Source organism: Mus caroli, unplaced genomic scaffold (assembly GCF_978045245.1).
Source record: "Mus caroli unplaced genomic scaffold, Mus_caroli_1 scaffold_14, whole genome shotgun sequence".
Taxonomy (NCBI): Eukaryota; Metazoa; Chordata; class Mammalia; order Rodentia; family Muridae; genus Mus; species Mus caroli.
In genome coordinates, this window is record NW_028227269.1 from 98991928 (window position 1) to 99015346 (window position 23419).

At 50.8% G+C, this 23419-nt stretch overlaps 1 protein-coding gene across 1 annotated transcript in view; it reads right to left on the bottom strand.

Annotated features, from left to right (window-relative positions):
• The window catches only part of Ccdc88c (coiled-coil and HOOK domain protein 88C), a 121616-nt gene that overhangs the window by 13867 nt on the left and 84330 nt on the right, over positions 1-23419 (bottom strand). The window contains exons 15-25 of the mRNA XM_021178770.3: positions 21222-22283; positions 18394-18521; positions 17514-17640; positions 16481-16666; positions 15371-15532; positions 14128-14405; positions 11789-11932; positions 9247-9433; positions 7894-8039; positions 5006-5095; positions 3348-3586 (exon numbers count right to left, since the gene is read on the bottom strand). Coding sequence (XP_021034429.1) covers positions 3348-3586; positions 5006-5095; positions 7894-8039; positions 9247-9433; positions 11789-11932; positions 14128-14405; positions 15371-15532; positions 16481-16666; positions 17514-17640; positions 18394-18521; positions 21222-22283 — 2749 coding nt within the window. The remainder of the gene's footprint in view (positions 1-3347; positions 3587-5005; positions 5096-7893; positions 8040-9246; positions 9434-11788; positions 11933-14127; positions 14406-15370; positions 15533-16480; positions 16667-17513; positions 17641-18393; positions 18522-21221; positions 22284-23419) is intronic.

Genomic DNA, 23419 nt, shown 5'->3' on the forward strand with positions numbered 1-23419 from the left:
TTCTTTTGGTTGGTTGGTTGAATTTTGAAATGAAGGAGGGACACATGATGTAGACACATGGTAAAAGAAGGGATCAGAAATCCCCAATGTCTGAGAAAGAAGCAGACTCGTTAGGGGAGGATGGGATGTCAGAGGAAGACCAGAACCGCAGGCGTTTAGAGAGAGCTGGATGGACCAATGGAGACTTGTCTTTGTCCTTGCTTTTGCTTCTCAAAAAAGGACTCTTTTTGCGCTGGAATGCTAAATTATTATCATTGTGATAGGAAGGAAAAAAAAAGAGAGAGAGAGAGAGAAAAGAGGAAGAAAAAAACACAAATGAAATGAACAATAATTACAAATGAGTCTAAGTCAGCAAAATGTATTTAGGGAAGCGGAATCCTGTCCAACCTATGCCTGATACCCAGGCCAGAACCATTTAGGCTCTGACTCAATTTAATTTAGTGGCGCCCTGGTGCCAACCATTACTCACGAAGTACAACAGGAGAGCTGCACAATGCCCCAGGAGCCACTGGTTTGGCGGATTTTTCAATTTCAGTGTGTTAAATTATTGAATAAGGATGCTCATTAAGGCTGCAGCCAGCTTCTCTTACTCAGCCATTTTAATGACAGGCTCCCTGACTACTCACTCAGCTCACATACAGCTGCCGTTCCCACTCCAGGACACTGGACACACCTAATGACAGGTTGGATCGCTGTCAGGATACAGCCTACCCGAAACACCTACCAACAGTCTGTAATTCTAAAATCACCTCCTTGGCTAGATGTATTCAAAAACACTATAATGTCTTTCCCATACCGCAACCTCCTAAGACCTGGAAGAATTATTTCCCTTCAGATCCCCCTCCCCGCCCCCATCCTTCCTTGGCCTTTAAAGCTGAGACCCCACAAAGCAGACGACTCATCTAAGCTTCTGAACATACCTTTCAGTAGTATTTATCCAGTGATCCAACAGATTTCTGGTTTAGGATTAAAGAGACCAGACTCTCTATGTCTTTTGCTATACCACCACCTAGTGGTCACATCCCACGTTACAGAATAAGGGTTCTGGATACTGACCACGGCTGAGGGAGGCATTAAACAAAACTCCACAGATGGCCTACTTGGAATGTGCAGGGACCCAAGCTGCTTTCACTGAAGGGACTGCCCTCTTAGGAGCCTGAGGCTGAGACGCCTGGGCTTGGGTCTCTATTACTGCATCAGTTTTACTTTCTTGGTGTTCAAAGAAACACTACCCGAGTTACCTTCACAAGACCACCTTCTAAAAACTAAATAAATAATTAAAAATGGACAGCAGTGATTGCTGTCCACTTCATGGGTTGTTATGGATTAGATGGGACAGAAGGCATATAAAGTATTTCAAAGGGCACTCAGCCCCCAGTGGCAGTCTGCACCAGGTAGACAGTCCTAAGTTTTCTTTCTTGCTGTCACTGCACCCCCATCCCCCAAGGTGGGGTTTCTCTGTGTATCTCTGGCTGTCCTAGAACTCCCTCTGTAGACTACTAGGCTGGCCTCCAATTCACAGATCTGCTTGTCTCTGCCGCCAGAGTGCTGGGACTAAAGGAATGTGCCACCGTATCAGAGCTTTTGAAAGGTTTCTTAACTCAGTTAAACTGAACATAGCAAACTCAGTTAACTGTAAGAACAACACAGTCTTAAGTGGGAAACGTTAAAATATGGTCAGTATGGAAGCCAGAGGTAACAGACCCTCTCTGGTTGTAAGAAACGCTAAGGTAATGGTTAGAGGCAGTTAAGGTCTGGGTGTGGCTGCTCTCACCTGTAGTCCCAGGACTGAGGCAGGAGGATTGTCACTAGCTCATGGTCTGTCTGGGTTACGCAGTGAGTTCAGATAAGACAGACCTACAGCACCTCATCATTGGAGATCCTGTCTCAAATGTCACACTTCACTGCTGCCTCAGCGCTGACACACCTTTCACCTTCTCCCGTCCCCACAACCGACAGAGATGTAACTGACAGGTGCGTGCATCCGCCTCAGAGCTGACGACGACGTCACCACCTGTAGTGGTGAACGTGACCTCACCCACACAGAGGGCACCTGTTACTCAACATCCCGTCACCCCAAGAGCACTGGACTCCCTGACGTCCATTCAGAAAGTTCCGGTGCCTTTGATAAGTGCTTAAGCTACTCGGGTGAAATCGGGCATAAATAATCCACCTCCCAGTAAGCCAGTAAGCTTTTTAGGGTTTCAGGTCAATTGTATTTCAGGTTCTATGACAGTCATTTCTGATACCATACCAGATCATACATCTGAACCCAGCTTTAGAAATGTTCAGTTGTTACAGACCTGGCAGAGATGGTACAAGCAGTGTCTGTGCTGTACCCGAGCTACCTCACCAAGCTCTTCTTTTCGCACGTGTGCATAACAATGTCTTATTTAAAAAAAAAAGAGCCAGACATGGTGGCGCACACGCCTTTAATCCCAGCACTCAGGAGGCAGGGGCAGGAGAGTCTGTTAGTCTGAGGTCTTTATTTTATGTGCATGACTGCTTGCCTGGATGTGTCTAAGTCCACCATGTGCACGCAGTGCCTGAGGATGACAAAAAGGGGCATGGGATTCCTGACGCTGGAGTTACAGTTATCAAAACCCTATCTTCTACAAGAGCAGCCGGTGCTCCTAACTGCCAAGCCAGCTCTCCAGCCCTAACAATGTATCTTTTAGATGAGATTTCTTACAGCGCAGGAATGTGATGAAACCCTCGGAGGTGAAAGGCTGCCATCTGCCATTTACCAGCGGCAGTGCCACTAATCTGGCCTGGAGACACTTGATGAACTACAGCATGCTTGACTAGTGTTCCTGCTCTAACTTCAGAGTCCCCTGCCAGCTCCAAACATCTATCCCCAGTGTCCTGAGGCTACAGGACTCAAGCACAGATCTGTGTGGAGGACAAGCCAAGGTGCCTTTGAAATGGTGGAAAGAGACAGCCACTCAGGACTTCCCGAAAGTGGGTGGGTGTGTGAAAGATGTGGTTAATGCCCCAGGGATCACTGTACAAAAAAAGAGCGAATCATAACCTCTGCCACACCCGAGGGAGCCCCAAACACATCAGTTCCTGTGCACCCCTAGGCTGCCTGACCAAGCTTCAACTTTGGACATTCGAATAACCAAGCAGCCCACATAATGAATGGTGTTTTCCATTCTAGAGTAACCAAGTACTGTAGGGAACATGGCCATGGCTGAGATGGGCTTGTGGACATGCCCGAGTAGGAGGGCACGCTCACATGGACACATAGAGCGCCACATCCCCACAGAGGCATGGCATATCCCATCAGTGAATAGAACTTTCAGAGCCTCTATCCTTGCCCTGGCCGGCCTGGCAGCTGCACCTACCTTTCCCCACAGGCCCGTTGTGGGTGTCTCGTTCTTCCGCACAGTTTGGACCCGATGGGGGGTTGTCGGGGTTCTCCGTCTGTGATCTGAGAGCCTGGGAGGCGGATGGTGAGGCAGGGTCTGAGGGCTCCAGCTGCCAGGGGGGGCTATCTGCGGTGGATTTTAACCGTTCTCTGGAACCTTCTTTCTTTGGCTTGATAAGTTTGACTAGGGCTTTGGCTCCAATCCAGTGGTTCTTCCTAATTAGAAAAAAAAATTTTTTTTAGAAGTTACAACCCATGCTCAGAGAGCATGGCACTGAGCTGGAGGTATAGCTTGGTGACAGGGCTCTTGCCTAGAACTCACAAGGCCCCTGGTTCCATCCCAGTACCCTCAATAAAAGAGGACCATGTTCATGAACACTATCACGATCTTATCACCTGAGACCTGGAGTTGAAGAGCCAGACTCTTTGGTGCAGCTATGCAGCAGCAGAAGGATGTGGTCTCAGGACCATGCTGGTCTCCTGGAAGAGCACCTACATAGTACCCTTACACATCTGGATGTGTAAAAACGAGGCTGCACTAACTAGTTACTCATTTATTTTTCCCATGAAAGTCATTTTTAGGCATATTACCCGCTCAAGTTAACTAATGACAAGGCTGGTGCTCACTGACTGTGCCCCTGGCATTGAGCAAGCCCCATCAGGGGCATAGGAGGTGTCTGGTGCTGACTGTGCCCCTGGCACTGAGCAAGCTGCCCCGGGGGCATAGGAGGTGTCTGGGTTAAAGGGAACTGATGAAACGCAGCTCCATAGAAACTAAAGGCATCCTTAGGTACCTGTCACTCCCACTCCTCATGACAGCCTCAGTTTCCCCATCACACAGAAGAAGACTGAGGCTGGGGGTCTCAATGAAGCTTCCTTGAAGGACTAGTATGACTTCAACTCCACAGCCTGACCAGAACAGTCCATAAGGACAGCTCTCAAGGCTCAGGGCAGTGATCAAGTACTGCAAGAGATGAGCCCCCCAACCTGGGGCCATTGCTCATGGGGGGGAGACACTACTTGTAAAGCTACCCCAGAGGGTCTATGTCTACAGCGGGGATAAGGCCAATGTGCACCCCATGACTGATAACTGTGGGGCCCAGCCAGCTGTTCTGCTCACAATCGCTTTCCCTCACAGGCCCATGGCTATGGTGTCCTCAGCATGTTACACCCGGAGGCAGCCAGACCACTCAGCTTTAATGGCTCTGACTCCCAGCCTTCTGCCTCTTATCAAATCTCATGGGTCAGTCACCTCCATGTCTCATGAGGGCTAGCTGGCATCTGACAGCCTTCACAGGACTGGCTGAGGTACACAGGGTGGGGCTGAGGGTCCAACGTTTTTGCTATATGGGCAGCAGTTCTCAATCTGCAGGTTGCGATCCCTCTGGGGTTACATATGCTTCATCTCAGATATTTATGTTATGATTTATAATAGCAAAATTATGCTTACAAAGTAGCAATGAAATAACCTTATGGTTGTGGTCACCGTAGCACGAGGAGCTGTAGCAAAAGGCTGCGGCACATGGGGGGCATACAGCATATGGGGGCGCGTAGGGCTGGTCCTGTCCTACAGCTCTTGGGCTGTCTTGTCTCTCAGCTAAGCTGGCTATGGGCCCTGATCTTAGATCCACTCACTTCTTTGGAGCAGGGTCATAGAACTTGTACTGATCCATGATTTTTTCTTCCAGCTTCTCCTTGTGTCTCCGTAAGGCGTTTAACTTGTCTCTGTGAACAGAAGTGACAGAAAAGTGGTCAATGCACTTTAAATAAATGAGCGAGCGCACTTACCAGCCCGACCTAGATCAGAAGTCAGTGTCTGGATTCAGGCCTGAGGGTGCTCATCCCCACACTGGTCACTGAATTGGGAATTGATGATCAGCTGTACCAGCTATGAATCTGGATACGGTGGCACACTCCCTTAATCCCATGATTCAGGAGGCTGAGGCAGGTGGATCTCTTTGAGTTCCAGGTCAGCCTGGTCTACACAGTGAGTTCTTGTCTAGCCAAAGCTACAAAGTGAGATCTCAAAATTTCAAAACAAAGCAAAACAAAAGCAAATGAATAAAAAAACACAGCTACAAATGCTCCCGGAACACGGGGGATCTGGCCACGAGGGGTCAAGAGAGCAAATCTGTGACCACCTGAGAACTCGGGCTTGCAAATTCCCATGATTTCCTAGTAAGTGTAGGACACAGGCATCTCCAGCCTGACACAGACACTCTCTTATGAAGCCAGGCATGTTTAGCACTTGGGCACTGAGGTTGCAAACGTTAGTGTAGCCAAGGTACCCTGGGACCTGCCTGGTAACAGCTGCGAACTGCTTCCAGGAGACAAGCAGAGAAGGCTAAAGGCCAAAGAGTAGGGCCCATGGCAAGCCTGAGCATGCCCTTGGCAGCCTGCCCTGGCAGAACAGTCATGTAGGAAGAAAGCAGCTAGGTATGGTGACAGTTTGAAAACCAAGACAGTCAGGGGCTGAGCAAATTTCTGTTCCTAAATGGTGGAAACAGGCTCACACTTCTAACATCACAGCAAGCGACTGACAGCCCTAGCATCTCTGCTTTCTGGGGTGTCTGCTATGCTTGCTGGGCACTGGGGGCTCCCTGTATGGACAGCTGGCTCAGACCCTTCAGCTTCCTCATGGTACAGTGAAGCCCTAGGCGGTAGCTCCTCAGACTACTTCACTGTTGGAGCAGAGAGGGTCCTGTCCATGCTGAAGGCTTCCCCATGAGCCCACTGTGACAGCTGCACCCTGGGAAAAGGCACCAATGCGGCACACACTGCTTGGAAGAAGCTGAGAGGTATGCCAAGCCATTGGCTTGACAAAGACACTCTCTAATGCAAAAAAACATCACCAATAATCTCCCTAGGACCAGACTCCTAAGCCTCCTTGGTAGCATCTGCCCAGCCTCGGCTAGAGATTCTACCACATGGGTTACAGAGGGTCACCTTCAAGCAACTGTCATTTAGATTCTAAATTACATCCCCACGTAGGCAGTGAGCAGATGCAGCAGGGCAAAGATGAAGCAGCAATGATCCACCGCAGAGAGTTGGGGTAGCACCAGGGGTCCACTGACCATACCCCTCCATAATCTCTGCCAGAGGGTCTCTCTATGTAGCTCTGGCTGTCTTGGAATTTGATATGTATACCAAGCTGGCCTCAAACTTACAGGAGACCCACTTGCCTCTGCCTCCCGAGTGCTAGGATTGAAGCCATGTGCCACTGTGCCTGCCTCTTCTTGTCTTAAACACACTCAAGCAAGGAGCACAGAGCTTGCCTGAGATGCTGGTCACGGGGAGGGACAGGCACGGCACACCTTGGATAATTCAACTCTGGGTTTCCAGCACCAGACTTCTTCCTCTCGTTCACTGCCTTTGGCAAGGGACTAGACACATGTCTCTTCAAACACTTCCCAGCGGATTCAGTGTCTTTAGCTGGGTATCTCTTTCTCCCACATTCACCCAGACCGCCCAACCCTCCCTACCCAACATGGCTGCTTCTCCTCTCTGGAGCATAAACTGACTCCCTCCACTCTCCTGTTTATACTCTCTAATCCTAGTAGGAGGGGACAAAGCTCTGCTCATACCTGTCACCCCACAGTTCCAGGCTCCCAGGGCCTGCACAAGGTTGCAGGAGGTTAAGCAGGGCATAGAACAAGCGTGCTTGCTACAGTCACTTGAGGGAAACCTGACTCTCGGCTTTTTATCAGAGCTCTTTCCCTGAGCCACACGGTTGTTGCCAGTTCTATAAATAGGTGCTGGATGCCTATTTCTACAAATGAACTCAAGTAAAAGGGGCCTTCCTTCCATCTGTGGGTAATAGTTTAGAAAAAGTGGATGAGGGCTGGTGAGATGGCTCAGCAGGTAAGAGCACTGACTGCTCTTCTGAAGGTCCTGAGTTCAAATCCCAGCAACCACATGGTGGCTCTGAAGTCAGTTACATTGTACCTATGTACAGTAATAAATAAAATCTTTTAAAAAAAGAAAAAGAAAAAGGAAAGGCCGATGAGGGGGGAAAAGATAGCTCAGTTGGTAAAATATGGCCATGGAAGCCTGAGGACCTGAGTTTGATTTCTAGAAGCCACATAAAAAGCCAGGCATAGTAGGATGGCCTTTGTAACCTCAGTGGGGAAGAGACAGGCGGATCTGGGGAGGCTCACTGGCCAGCCATCCTAGCCTAGTCAGGAAGTCATAGACCAGTGAGAGATGTTTTCTCAAATGACACTCAAGCTGACCTCTGGCTTCCACATGTTCCTTCCCATACATGTGCACTTAGAGAGGTGGAGGGGTGGGGTGGGGGAGCGCACATGAGAGTAGGAAACTTCACATAGGCACAAAGCCACCATCTACCGCCTCTGGCAATCTAGAACATTCCATAAAATAGTACGGTTCCATCTCTAACCCTCTAAACAGGCTAGGGCCGGTTCTGTCCTGAGAGTGACAGGTGTACTGGGGGAGGAGTCTGAGTGAGGATTGCATCCGCCCCTGGTGGACGCGCCGCCTGCCGCAGCCCACAGCCCACTCACATGTACTGCTTCTGCTCCTCGTGGTACTGCTCCTTGCTCTCCATGTTCTGTTCTAGGAGCATCTGGTTCTGCTGACTCAGCAGCTGGATCTGGCTCAGCAGGTGATGATTCTCCTCCTCTAAGTTCCCCTTGAGCCGGGAGAGCAGCTGGAACACAGACCGACAGTGGCTCAGACGCCACAAGACCCACCACCCAACCCTGTTCCCTACCTGGCAGCCCCAGGCGGAGTCGAGAGCACAGATCAGACACCAGGGCTGCGGTGCGAAACAAGACGTACAATAGACGCTAAAAACTTGGTATGAAAAGGGGGACCAGAAGATTGTATGTGAAATGGTATTTTTGATCTACTGGCTAAATGAAGGGTTATTACAATTAACTTCACTAGGGCTAGGGAGGTGGCTCAGTGGTGGAAGTGATATCCCCAGCACTGAAAAAGAAAAATTTATTAATCTCATTGAAAAAAAGAACTGTGTCGAAGGCAGCTACTACAAAGTGCTTAACTGCACAGGTAGCTTTCATATTTCAACTAAAAGCTCTGCTGTGAAAGAAAGAAAGGAAGAAGAAAGAAAGAAAGTCTTTTATGCCCAAAGCCAGAGACTAGAAAGACCTCGGGGTCTCCAAGTCATCTATGTCTTGTGCCTTTGTAGCATAAAAGCTGTGTTGGAGAACCCAAGAGTGGCTGCATCCCAACAAAGCTTCATTCACACACTGACAAAAACTTCAGGTAATTTTCACTAGCCACAAAATCTCGTTCATTTGAATTTTTAGTTCCAAGTGTTAAAAATGTCGAGAGCTGCTCTTGGTCCGTGGGCTGAGTAGGCACAGGTGGTAGGGAGGGCCTGGCCTGTGCGCTCAAGTTCACAGATTTTGTTTTAGGACAGTACTGTGGTGTGGTGGGAAGGCCCAGAGGCTTTGAAGGCAGAGACTGGGCTCCCATCCTACTTGCCTGTGTATCTCGCAGTGAGTCTCTCAGAACTCAAACTCTCTGTTCAACGGGAGCTATCTGAAGTTCTATCTAAAGGAGGGTTTTGCTTCCCATGATGGTCATTTCTGACCCCGCTCTGTGTCACCAACCACTGGATCCCCCAGCCCCAGGATCCAAGCTGGACAGCTACACTCAAACCCAGGCTAGTTTGCTCGTGTCGCTGTCTACTGAAAGAGGGACCAAAGACGGTGCTACCATGTCCCGAAGGACCAATGGGAGACACTGCCAACCTCATGGGGCAAATATCAGACAAGGTGGCTTCTGAGATGTTCCTACCACAGGTGGCACTCTGATCTAACCTTGGCTTCAAGGACATCTCAAGTCTCTGAGAAGCTACCTGGGAGGAGGCTGGTCCCTCAGTGTCTCACCTCACAGTGGTTGTCCATCTTGGTCAGAGAGATGTCCATGCTCTGGTGCTGCTCCTTAAGCTCGTCGAAGCGCACCTGCCAGCGGTTCAGCTCCAGCTGAGAGTTGTTGAGTGAGGTTTTCAACTCCTTGGTGTGGGCGTGCAGCTCTTCATACTCCCCTTTCAGCTGCTGGTGCAGGAAGCTGATCCTAGGGTTGGAAAGCCATGGGGCAGAGGGGCTAAAACGCACTCCAAAAGACAGAAAGGCCCGCACTGTGGGTTGTCTCTGCTTTGACAGTGGCAGACTGTGCAGGCACGCAAAGTCAACCTGTGCATAATGTAAGAATACTGAGCAAAAAATCGCTGCTTTTCTAACTGTGCTCTGGGGCTCTAGGACGACATCCCTGATGCCATACTGGTCTAGGTGGGGGGAGGAGGACAAGAACCAGGCTAAGACACTGGACACAAAAGGACATCGTGGACTGTGTCTCCCAGAGACGAGGAAGAATCCACTTGCTCTCCTCAGACTCTGTACAGAGGGATTATCTGAGAAGCTTTGCCTCCTGTAACAGCCAGCGCTGACCCAGCTCTGTGTCACCAACCACTGGATCATCCAGTCCCAGGATCTAACCTAGGCAGCTACACTCGAACCCAGGCCGTTTTGCTCATGTCTACTGAAATGAAGAAGATATCTCAGCCTATTATAAAAGACATGGCCTTTTACATTATAGTTTAGGCATTCTGGTATAAGTGAAAAACAAAACAAAACAAACAAAAAGCTGTGCTAATAAGAGAAAAACAGAGAATATTTTTTTCTCTAAAATGCTGTGCCCAACAGTTCCAGCCAGCCGTGATGGCCATGAACCACATCAGCCACCAGCACAGCCTGATCATCTTACAACAAGTGTAATAGTGGTGCGTGCACCTCGGGGGTAACCAACAACTCTCTAATTGGACTTAAGATCAACTCAGCAAGAGAGAGACTAAGCCTGCTATTGGAAACCTACCTAAATAATCAGGCCTGATGAACTCATAATTAATTACGCTTTTGTAAGAAAACATATGGAGTTAGTCACTGAAAAAAAATTAAAAAATGCTGTGCCCAACTGGGTGGGGCTCTCTAACTCCTGAGATCATAAAATGGGATGTGTAGGTAAGGGACTACGTAAACCCACTACAATTATTGCCGTCCTAACTCTCATAATTCAGCTCGCTTTTCAAAACCTTGAATCTCAGGCTGGAGAGACGGCTCAGTAGTTAAGAGCACATGCAGCTCTCCCAGAGGGCCTGGTTCCCACACCCCTGCAGGGAAGCTCACACTAACTATAAACTCCAGCTAGAGGAAGGTCTGCCGTCTCTGCCTCCACCAGTAGCTGCACTCATGCGCACACACCCACGCACAGATGCACACAATTATTAAATCACAGAAGTAAATCTTAAAAACAAACATCCAAAAAACCCAGCTGCGTATGAGGTACCTGGCCTCACAGAGCAGCAACAGGAATGACCTGATCCTAAGGTGGCCAAATTCTGTCCATTACAGGTCACAGTGTTTGTGACCGAATCACAGCCTGTGCACCCGAGGGGGCAGCATTTCCCTAAATGCTTGCCGGGGCCCCTTTGCCACAGGCGCCTGGGTTTAAGCCCAGGCTAAAGGAACACCAGGATGTGGAAGGAAGCAGTGTCCCCCCAATCGGACTTGAAACATGACAAGGTCTGGACTCAGTTCTGGCTCTTGTTAACCAAAGGTTTCACCTTGAGTGTTACCTGATCTCTGAGCTACCAGATTTCCTCATCTCTAGAAGAAGGGGCGGCAGCCAGCAGTCCACATCTATTAAATTGCTGCAAACAGGGAACTGGTGGACACTGAACTTTGCTCAGAGAGAACACCGGGCTCTCTGTGGTTTACAATGCAGTTTTGGGTGAGTGCCTGCTCAAAGGCGTTTTATGTAGCAGCCTCCAGCCAGCCTCCAGGCAAGGGAAGCTTATCTGACACAGGTTTTTTTCTCTGCTATTTTGTATTCAGAGACACTGACTACACCAGAGCACTGAGCCCCAAGGCTGTTTTACACAGCAAGATAAGGACTCTACACTAAACACTAAAGACCTGCACGGGCCAGATCCTGGAAAGACTTTTGTTCGTAAGGGGAGGGATGTAACAAGGCAGCTGGATGAACCTGATGACGTATGTATTCTGCGAGCTCTGCATGTCTATAAAAAGATCCACAAATAGGAATGAGATTCTGGTTACAATGAAGCCCTAGTGAGTGGCTGCATCTGTTGACTAAGAAGACCACAGTGGCCCCTGGGGGTTGGGCTCACATCCGAAGGGGACTATGCCTACTCAGATACATGACCTATCCCTTCCTTGTACTGGCTGAGTACCGCCACCCAGCCCGCGCCAGCACAGCCCTCCGCTCCTTCCCTAGCCAACATCGTTGCAGTTCATAAGAACATGTGACCAGGAGTTCACCAGCCTCCACTAGTGGTTTTCAGAGAGGCCTGGTCTGGACGAGCTATTGATGTCACCTCCCAGGGCTGGGCGTGCGTGCCCCTGTGCTCACCTGTCCAGCTCTCCTCGAAGCCTCTGGTTCTCGCTCGTGGCGATGGCGTTGGTCCTCTGCTCCCGCTGAAGTGCCTCCCGCTCGGTGCTCAGTACTTTCTCCAGCTCCTCCAGCTCTGCCTTACGCTGCTGTAAGTCTCCGTGCCTAGTGGCGGAAGCATGGCCAGGCTTTATCTACAACAAGCAGCTCACACTCCGGGAGACTGGAACATACCCTCTCAGAAAGGGGGGGGTGGGGCTCCTCTGAAACCTTTTCTCTGGGGAGAGGTGAGAGGCTGGACGGCAGGGAAGCAAGAGAAATGTTGCCAGAGTGGGGTCGTCCATCACTGGCTCCCCCAGTGTCAGGTTCATCTTCCATTCTCTGCTCCCTTGGCTTCCCTGTCATGGCCTGTCTCCTTTTGTAGGTCATCTGAGAGCATGAGGGTTTTACTCTACACCTTTTAGAGACTTGTGTTACAAAGTGGCTCACTAAGAACCAGTAGATCTAAAGGAAACCACAGGATAAACAGCGAAATTCCATGTATGAAGCAGCTAATCCCTCCTCACACCCTCCTCAATCTATATGGGAGCCCACATATCTGTTCCTGGCATTGGGAGTGGGTGGGTGAGACCTCCCTGCCATGATGAATTTTCTTTCTCACTCAATCCTTGCAGGTTACACGGCTGCCACTGGGGGGCAGCAGAGCACAAGGGTAGAAAAGTGACAAGCCCTGACTGTCACCCTAGTCAGTGAGAGGAGTGGCCTGAGGCAGGTTCCTCAATCATCCTGCTCAGGAATCTGCCCCTCCCCCCTTCTCTTCTGAGTACGTAGCAGTAGCATGGTTGGGGTCTCCAGTCTCTTCTTTAATCCCACCCTCCACATCAGCTGCACCTGGAACATCTCACTGGAGCCCCAAGTAGGAAAGTCACTTAATGGCCAAGGTGCAGAGGTGGCCCCACCATGCATGGTGGGGGATGAGATGAGAGGACCGTCGGGCTTCCACATAAGTTAGTGATTGTGGGGGAATCATGGAGGTTGACAAATAAAGGCCACAGACTGACCAGCAGGGCTGTCTAATCCCTGCTCCCTGTGTGGCACACTCGGCCAGCAGGCTTTTGGGGTCTGGCTTACCACTGAGCCTTTGACAAGACAGTAAGTTTATGGCAGGAGTCCAGTTAGGTAGCAGATGAGAAGAACTCAGACTTTACTCAGTGCTGTGTGACAGGCACTCGCAGCCCAGTGCACAGACTGAAGGAGCCTCCAGCTATGTCTAGCCAAAGTAGCTGACAAGACAGGACTTTGGACCCTCAGTACGAGTGTTCAGGGATCTAGAACCCTCGGTACATGGGCAGGAGCTCGGCCAACAGTGGGCGAATCAACGACACACATCCCAGGACCTGAGACGCTATGGTGAAAAGTTAGTACATAGTATTTTTCAACATGTGCAAAATATACCTTAAAAAAAAAAAAGAGGGGGCTGGAGAGATGGCTCAGCAGGTAAGAGCACTGACTGCTCTTCCGAAGGTCCTGAGTTCAAATTCCAGCAACCATATGGTGGCTCACAACCACTCACAATGAGATCTGATGCCCTCCTCCGGTGTGTCTAAAGACAGCTACAGTGTACTTACATATAATAATAAATAAATCTTTTTAAAAAGAAGAAAAAAAAGCAGCTGGTGTGGATTAAAGGATGAAGGTAGTGTGGGCATCTAGGGGAGGGCAGCTGAGGGCTCGGCTCCCTCCCTCCCTCTCTCGACCTTCCAACTGTGCTGAGATCAGAGGTGTGGGGTTACTCTGTGTTTTGTTGTGCACGTTAAATACTTAACATAATGGGAGGATTTGGGTTGGTTTTTCTTCCCCCCTCCTTTAAGCATGCATTCTAGCCTCAGACTTGGAAAAGGGATTCTTAAGTGTGGATAAACACACCCCTGCACAATGGTAGCCAGAATTTCCCCAAGGGTGTAGGTCAGACGGAGGAGGAAGGAGAGAGCATTCTTAGAGAATAGGTCTCCAAGTGTCTACACTGGGCCACCCAGAACCAGTGTGAGTGAGCCAGGCACTCTTTGGCCCCAGTGTCCCCTGCCACATCCCCAGCTGGACAAACAAAAAGGAAGCAGAAGTTGCTAAGGTTCTACTTCCTTCCCTTGAGAAAGCTCAGGTGCAAGCAACAATGCAGAGCAGCCTGCCAAGAGGAAATGTGGGGGAGGGACGAGATGCACTTGGCCCTCAGGAAAGTACCACAAGCTCTCTGACAGCCTAAGGGGCTCAACACACCAGCTGCCTCCAGCACAGGCCGTCTCCCCACACCAGCCTGCCGTCCCCGGCCTCTGCCTCCCTTGCCTCCAGGCCCCACCTCTCACCTCTCCCCCAGCTCCTTGTGCTCCAGCTCCAGGTTCCTGTGCAGCGTCTTCAGGCAGCTGTGCTGGCGGATGAGGGCCTCATACTCTGAGGACTGGCACTCGTACAGGCTGCCCAGGTGCTTATGGTCCTGAAGCAGGGCCTCATAGACGGCTGCCAGCTGCTCCTGCTGCTGTTGCAGACCCTCGTGCTCGGCCTCCTTGGCAGTCTGCTGGCTCTGCAGCACCGTGTACTGTGCACTGAGCGCTGCGTTCTGGGAACTCAGTGTGGAATTCTCCACCTGGAGGGAGAGCAGAGAGCCCTGCGAGTGATCAGGCCGAGGACGACCAGCAACAGCCAGCCTCAGAGGGACCTCACGGCAGGCCAGCCATGGACAGTGCTATGGGAACTTGAGGACTTGGCTTAGGAAGTGGGGCCAACATGGCAAAACGCTGGCTGCGAGAAGGATGTCATCCTGAGCCAGCTCCAGAAATCATGTTCTCCTTCTACGTGAGCCCCTTGCATGTCATTACTGATTATTTTTAAAGCCTATTTTCTTGAGTATCAGATAATACTGTCAACCAATTGATTTTTACATATATATTTTTGTGCTGTTGGGGCCTGAACCGAGGACCTTGTGTACATGCTAAGCACTTTATTAACGGGCCACATCTGACCACCTGAGTTTTTAAAGTATTCTAACACAACCCCAAGACATTAAAAACTGAACAGGGGCCAGAACTGCTCTTATATTAAAACCAGACAAAGACTTTTTCCAAGCCAAAACAAAGTAACAAACCAACATCCTATTTTCTTATTTTAACAAAACAAACCTAACTTCTTTGCCAAGTAAGTTTCCGGCTTATTGTCTCTGCCCCATACGTAACTTTCCAACTTTTCCCAGAAATTACATTAATGAGTAATTTTTCATTTCCCCATCACCTACAGACCACAGGATAAGCAGACTGAAGGGCTGGCCCTGCTGGCTGCTTCCAGCAGAGGGAAGCCAGGTCACAGCCTCATTTGCCCTCTATCAGCATAATACAGGTATACTGCACAGAAACTGTTCCACCAAGCTTACTCTTCCAATCTCTCTCTTCTTTCACACACACACACACACACACACACACACACACACACACACACACACACAGCAGAGACTGTATACGTCTACGGTATACAGTAAGCCTCTTAGCAACCAGCCTGTCTCCAGATCCCCCTGCCTGGCCTTGCAGCTCCCACGAGGCACCATTAGCGTCCTGCTACCTGCAGCTTCGCAGTCTGGGTCTGCAGCGTGGTGGTGTGCTCTTGCAGGAAGGCGCTCTGCTTCTGTAGGGTCAGGATCTGGCTGCTGAAGGACACGTTCTGAGTCTCCAAGTGCTGTAGCTGCTCCTTCAGCAGCTGCCTCTCGGCCTGAAGAGCTGCGTTCTAGGGGAGAAGCACACACCAGTTACACACAGCATGGTGAGCTCTTTCTGGGCATAGGGCCTGGGGTTTTACTGAACCTTCAAGGGTAGAGGTAGCTGGGGGGGTCTTCAGGTACGGGAAGTTAATAGTTTCTGTCTTGGAAACGGACAATGAATAGAATTTACAGAGACAATATAGGGACTACTGCCTGGGACCTGGGGCATACAGGCATGCATGCCACTTACATGACCCCCTTTGTTCCCTTTGGTGTGGAATACCCCAAAAGTACTTTTCTGTGAGCTGAAGCCACTCCCCCATTGACTACAGAGCTCAAGCCCTCATCACTAGCTGTCCACATCCCTGAGACAGCGAGTGGAACAGGAAACTAGCAAAGGCCGTAGCTATTACGCCACTGATCAGGCTAAGAGGCAGGGCCCGGGCTGGTGCTACCCATCATCAGCATGCCTTGGCGAAAGCCTCTAATGTTGTCTCAGCTCTCTTGTCCATTGAGAATCACCAGGATGGACTTCATGAAGTCACTGCTGTGAAACAAACAGAACTGGAGGGCTAAGCCATGCACTGGAGAGCTTTTTCTGATAAGGGCCAAGAGTAAGCACTCTCAGGTCTGGTGGCCATATCATCTCTGTCCCAACGACGAAAGCTGCCCCTGCCCTGGCAGCGGGAAAGCAGCCAGAGCACGTGCAAATATAAAAGGTGCGGCTGCATGTCAATAAAGCTTTGCTTAGATACAGCTTGGGAGGAGAGGCTGGGATGCAGCTCTGGGAAGTTGCATCCCCAACACAGTGGGGAAGAGGGCTGGTGGATCTGCTCTGGCCTTGCCACAGCAGGTAGGGGTTCAGCCCGGGAGACTGGGTGTGTTCCCCCTGGGCCAGGACAACTCAGCAGTGACAGTCTGCTATACGGGGACACCTGCAAACAGTGTGGTCACTTTGCGGGCAGCCCACTCACACTGCGCTCCAGCTCGATGGCCCGGTCCTTCACACGGAGTAGCTCCATGGTGGCCTCTTTATGGCTGGGCCCCCAGGCTTCCTTCTCTTGGAGATCGGTGACCTTGCCCGGAGGGTGCTTCAGTGCGTTCTGCGCCTGGGCTCTACCCTCTTGGGTCTGCCTCAACTGCTCATGTTCTTTCTTTACCTGCAAGCCGTGTTGAAAAGCAGACTCAGGTGGGAAGGAGCCGCGCAGGAACCCCAGGAGTGGGTAGGGAGGGACCCCTCACAGAGTCTCAGACACCCACCCACGCACCCTCTGAGGAGGGATGGGCCAGATGCTCTATTTTGCTATGTGTTCCTCCCCAAAAGACAGGAAATGTGGGGATGTGAACTCACGCCTGCCTCAGGCCCCACCTTAGTTACATGTCTACAGCTCTTATTGGTTGCCTGAGCCTCCAGTCTATGCCACACAATAGAGACAAACCAGGCACAGTCAGTCAGTCATACATCTCACAGAGGCCTTGCCAGCTCTGCTTCTGTCTGACTTCAGGTCCCAAATAACTCTGTAACCAGGGCATGTGCCACATGTGCAAAAAAGGGAAACCATATACGAGTCCACCCATAGATGGAAACTGGATGCACACAAGTGTGAGCGTGTGTAAAACACCTTATTGGCATGCGTGGAAAGTGTGAAAAAAGCATGTCTATATGTATGTAGTGTGTGCACATGTGTTCATGTTCTCAACATGTACTTGCATGTGCCCAAGAGCTGACATATATTCTTGAAGGCCCTGTCTCATCCAAGGGGCCTGCGGAGCCTGCAGGTCTTCACTTGGTCCTCTCGACTTTTTCATGTGCCTGTTCTTGACCTGGAAGTGTGTGATTGCCCTGAGCCCACTCACTGTGTATCTGCTTCCTCCCCACTATGTATCTGGCTCTTGTGTGCCCCTATACCCTCAGGTTGGCAGTCTCAGGATCCTACATCTCGTCATCTGTCCAAAGCACTGCTCTTGGTAGCTCTGGGGAGGGTACGACCTCAGCCTGGCCCTTACCATCTGCAGCTCAACCTGGAGTTGGCGACTCAAGCTCTCTTTCTCTTCCACCTGTGCCTCCAAAAATACAATCTTTTCTTCTTTCATAGCCAGTGTTGTTTTCAAGGCTGATTCAGTTTTGCCTCTTCTGAAAATATAAAAATACAATAATAGTACAGTCTTCACTCCCCTTCACCTCTAATCCCATCTCCCTGTGGTCAACACACACCCTTCCACTAAGCTGGTTTAACTACCACCAGCAGAAGGTGTCCCAGGGACCCCGGGAGGCAAACCCATTGCCTAGATCCCCTGCAGGGGGCGGGAGAAGAAAGCTGTTTCTTCAGCTGACACATCTGCAACACCATCACACAAAATACTATGACTCCATGTTACAGCCACCTCTTAAAGAAGTGTTCTATTACAAACACTTTACAGACAGGGAGACTCCATCTCAGAAAACCCCAGATCTTGGTCCAGAGTCACAAGACCAGCCATGTGGCAGGCCTGCAGCCTTCCTACTGCAACAAACATGTCAAAGCAGGCGTGTGAATCTTGTTGGCTACAAATCCAGAAAAGGGTTGCCATACTAGATTTCTTTGAAAAGCCACGCTGTTCAAGGAAAGCAGAGCTGGGAAAAACTGCAAACACTGAATTAAAAAGAGAAGTGGCTCTTCCTGCGGCTGGGTGCAGGTCAGTCTGGAGCCTGTCACACTCGCAGGAGGCCAGAACCACACACAGCCTTTTTATCACACAAAACAATCTCCTTCCATATCTCCTGAGACTCCTAGGGCCAAGACCTGAGCTGCCTAGGACAGACACGGAGTCAAGTCACACAGTGACCCAGAAGCTCAGCCTCATCAGAGCAGAGCGGTAGGTAATGCAAGGTGCCCGCCGTCCTTACCCATCACCGCGACCTTCATCTTCCTGCAGCAACAGGTCCTTGCTGAGGCCGACCTTCTCCAGCTCCTGGCTTAGCTTGTCCAGCTCGCTGCTTAGCTGCTGGCTCTTCAACTTCTCCAGCACCAGGTCCTGCAAGACAGGAAACACCACCGTGGACGGGAGTCACAGCTTTGAGCCATCTCTTCCCCAAACCAGGCTGGTTTCAGATGTTTTAGGCAAGCAGGCTAGCTGATGGTGTGGTCAACTCCAGAATGCTCCACCAAAAGAAAGGGGTGAACAGCCTTTCCCAGCCTTCCTGTGCTGTGAACAACGGACCACATGGCAACAGAGAACGGAACTGGAATGCTCTCCAAAACAGGTCAGAAATACTGTTATGATGGCTTTCAGCAGCAAGTATTATTTCTACTAATATGACTGACTTTTTAAAATTATACATTTAACAAGTAATTGAATATAAAGAAAGGAGATGTTGTTGTTATTGTTACTTTTTTTTGAGATAGAGTCTAAGGTAACTCAGAGTGACCTTGGACTTGCTGTGTAATTGAGGATAAACCTGAACTTGTAATCTTCCTGCTTCTACCTCCAAATACTAGTATTACAAACATGTACCACCATGCCTGATTTTGTGCTGGGATTCCAACTGAGCTTCATGGCTATTAGGCAAGCACCAACCAAGCCACCCATCTCCATGCTGAAGAGTTTATTTTAAAGCCTGGCTTTGGTTAACTCGATGAGGTCGAGTTCATCTCCACAATCCCCTTGGCTTCCATCCTCACAGCTTGCTGAGGGGAGCTATTACCTCCTGCCTGAGGCAAAGATATCCCTCCTACCAAACCATATGCAGAATAGTACCCCCACCGTGGAATTTTCCAGCCGGGTTAGCAGCTGGTGCCGAGTGGGCAGCTCTGGCAAGGGTTAGGGTTAGAATATCATGGGTCTGCATGAATCTGCACGAAGCAGAGGGACACTGGCATGGGTTTGGTTCTGACAATCTTCTAAACTGCCATGGCCACCACCCATACCTAGTGCTGCGATGGAGGAGTTCTAGGTCAAAGCCCTTTGGAGGTGGGCATTCAGGAGACTGAGACAGGAAGATCAAGAGTTCAACGGTAGCCCGGGCTATATAGAGAATCCCAGACTAGCCTGAGCAAGATTCTGTTTTCAAAATAAAAAACAGGAGCAGGATAGCACCCTGAATTGGTAAATCCCAGGACAGACGGCAGGCTGCTGTCCAGACTGTGGTGAGTGGGAAGTGCATCTCTGTAACAAGCTCTGGAGGTCCTTGGGTAGGTGGTGACTGCATCACAGCCCACACTGCCTGCACTCTACAGACATGGACTGTGTGGGTGGCACGTAGGGCTTCAGCCCCTCCCTGGCTCACCTACACCAACAGCTGCCTTTTGTCACGGTTCTGGGCTCACTTTGAAATCACTTTCCTTCTCTCACCAGGCACATAGCAGCCTGCTGTCGCCTTAGGCTGAGCTCCAGAGAGCATCATCATCATCTCTCTCCCTTGATCCTCTACCTGCCACGTGCTGAGGAGCCAGGACGCTCCGCTACGGGATGGTTTAATCACAAGCTAGGAGGAGCCTGGTACCTGAATCAGTGAGCTGAAGACTCCTGGAACATAGGCTGAGACAAAACCTGCAGGTTGGACCACCCAGATGCTAATGCTGTCCTCTAGAGCTATACCGTAAACAGGCACCCTGACAATCCACAAAGAGACACCAAGGGAAGTGGAACAGACACCCCAGGAAGCACAAGATGCCACAGGCTAAAATGGTCACACACTTCGGTCCCATTGCTCCAGTTCCAGGAGCATATCCTTTACAAAGTGCCTGATGTGTCCAAGGATGTCCAAGACCACTGAAGTGGGAAGAGCTGGGGACCCTGCTCAGAGAGCATGCTCAAGACTGCATGTTCTCAATCCTCAACACCAAAGAGGAAGAAAAAGACCCTAAACCCAAAACAAAACAGTGGGGAATACTGGAAACAATCTAAGGGGCCTATAATTAGCAAAGTAAACCTGTAGGCTTTAGTATCTTGGCTTTCAAACCTGTTCACTGTGGGGACAGTGACTCTGCAGCCAGGGCATCTGCTGACAAGCCTGGCAACCAGAACCCAAATGTTGGGAAGACAGAAAAGACTCCCTCTCACACATGCCTACACACACACACATACACAGTAAATAAATAAATGGAAGAAAAGAAAACCATGACCCAAAACCTGAAATCTGCTTCGTGTGGGAAGACTGGAAAATGTAATTAAAAGGAAAAACCCAATAGCTTGACCATTGTGGTCTGGAATGGAGCAGTCTTCTGGCGCATGACGACTGTCTTGGGGTTCTTTTGACTTTTTAGTTAATTTCTGGGAATCTTAGTTTTACCCCAGGCTAGCAAATATACATGTCTCAATGCTGGCTCTGAGTGCTGGGCAAAGCCAGAACGCTAGAGCCCATCAGTCACTGGGAGGTGGGGGGACACCACAGGCACCGAGAGCTGAGTAAGCTTCCTACGGACAGGATATCAGGTGTGCTCAGCGCATCTTCTACTTAAGGCATTCACTCTACAGGGAGTCCATGGGGGCGGGGAGGGGACACAGGCCTCTGTGGGTGGAGGGACACCAGCATGGGGGAAATGCTTACCACAGGGTCATCAGTGAGCAGTGAGACCACCCCATGCCTCTCACCCAGCCTCATCACACTTTTAACTATCACATGCTCAGCCCCAGGGGAAAACATCTCAGGAGGACACACCAAGATCTCCCTGAACCTCCCCCCCGCCCCCTGAAAACAGACCCATTTTCCCATTGCCCACACTCGAGGCTCACCTCTCTCAGGGTGGTCAGCGTCCTCGTGTGCACGGTGACCTGCTTGGTGAGGTCCCTGTTGTCCTTCTCCAGCTCCTTCAGCTTGCTGGCCACGTCCCGGCAGCGGGCCAGCTCCTTGTCCAGCGCACGGCTCTCCTTCTCAGCTGCTGACAGCTTGGCAGCGCTGTCATCCAGGATGGCGTCCTTAAGCTCTACCTGCTGCCACAGGCGTCTGGCCTCCTTCTCTAGCAGTTTCTTGTCCTTCTCCAGCTGGGCCACCTCCTGCTCCAGGGCCTTCCTGTCCTCGTCAGCCCCCTCCAGCTGCTTGGTGGTGAGCTGGAGAGTCTCTAGGTCTCGCCTCAGGGCCTGGCGCTCGGCCTCCAGCTGGCTCAGCTCCCTCTCCAGGGCCTGAGACTTGTGGGTGCTGCTCTCCAGGCTGTGTTGCAGCTGCAGGTTCTCAGCGCTCACGCTCTGGTAGCTGAGCTCCAGCCGCTCCGACTTCTTGCTCAGGGTCTTGAGCAGCTCCACGTCCCTGCGCAGCTCCTCCTTCTCCCTCTCCAGCTGCCGGTTCTCCGTCTCAATCTGCACCATCTTGGCGCTGGTGAAGCGCATGGCCTCCACCATCTTGCGCAGCTCTAGGTTCTCCTGACCCAGCTGCTGCTTGTCCCTCTCCAGGCCCTCAAGCTGCACAGACACGTTCTGCAGGGTATCCAGGGACTTTCTCAGCGAGCAGTTCTCCAGCTCCAGACCCTGGCTCTGATGCTCCAGGGCCTCGACCTTCTCAGTGACCGCCTTCAGGGAGGTCACCTCCTTGGTCAGCTGCTCATTCTCCTTCTCCAGCCGGTGCAGCTCCTTCTCCAGCGCCTCTGCATGCTCTCCCTTCTCCTTGGCCTCCTCCAAGTCTCTGTGCAGCTGCTGCTTCTCCAACTCCAGCTGGCTGAGCTTGCTGCCCGCCTCTGTCACAGCCTGGTGGAGGGCTCTGTTCTCCTTCTCCACATCCTTCGTGCTGTTGACCTGTGGCCTCTCCCGCAGGGACCACACAGCCTGGTGGAGGTGGCCCTTCTCCTGTTCCAGATCCTTTATCTATAAGCAAACATATTAGGCATGACCCAGACTGCTGCAGGAACCTCCACTAGTGATCTAGCTTCATACAGGGGCTTCTAAGCAGAAGCCGCCCAAACCCATCCATGGCTCATCAAAACGCACTCAATACCACTGAACATAATCTTAAACCTACGTGATACATCTCTCTCTTTAAAATGTGAGTGATTCCCTTAGTCCACTCTGTCGTGGTCAGCAGGACCCAGTGGACACCCTGCCCACCTCCATGACCTCCTGCTGTGGCACATTCTATGTCCCCCAGTGTCTTCCTGAAAGACACACTGAACAGGCTGCTGCTCTCTATGCTTTGCTCCCTTCCTGTGTCTTCTCAACCTTGTGATCAGTGCCCCAAACAACCTTGCACAACGGCTCTAAAGAGGCCCTGCACGTCTACCCACCAGCCCTTACCTTGTCTAGTCATAAAGATCCCTGAGCCTGCTGCCCGGTATGTGCCTTCCAAGCTGAGATGCATGGACAGGGCCCACCTGTGCTCAGCATGTACAGTGCTGTCTGATCTCTCCCCACTTCTTATCATCTACAACAGAAGCTAGAAAACTAAACTACCAGATAACCCAGCTTTGCTCTCTATTCTCCACTTATTTCTGCCCAGAGTTTGGAGATGTCCAGTGACCTTGGAATGGTCGGTTCCTGATGGCACCCCTGAGCTACTTATCAGTACCTCAGCGCTTCGGATGGTGGAAGCAAGCAGAACCCTGCAGGGGTGCCAAGGTCTCACCCTTGTCACCAACAGCTTTTGGAAGTAAGTCACTGTCCTGTGTGCTGCAGAATGTTTAGCAGCCTCCACCCATGTCCTAGTTAGCTTTAACTGTCAACCTGACACAGCCTCAAGCCAGCAGAGAAGAGTCACAATTGAGGGACTACCCAGATCAGACTGGCTTCTGGGGACTGTCTTATTTATTGATGTAAGAGGGCCTCGTCCACCGTGGGCAGCATCATTCCCTATGCAGATAGTCCTGAGCTATATAGGAAAGCTAAGTAAGCATGAGCCCGAGAGAGCCAGAGAAGAAGCATCCTCCTCCACCATTCCTGCTGTGTGTCCTCGGCTGTGAGTGTGTTTCCTGGATGTAATGCTGTGTGGGGTACCAAGCAGGCCTGCC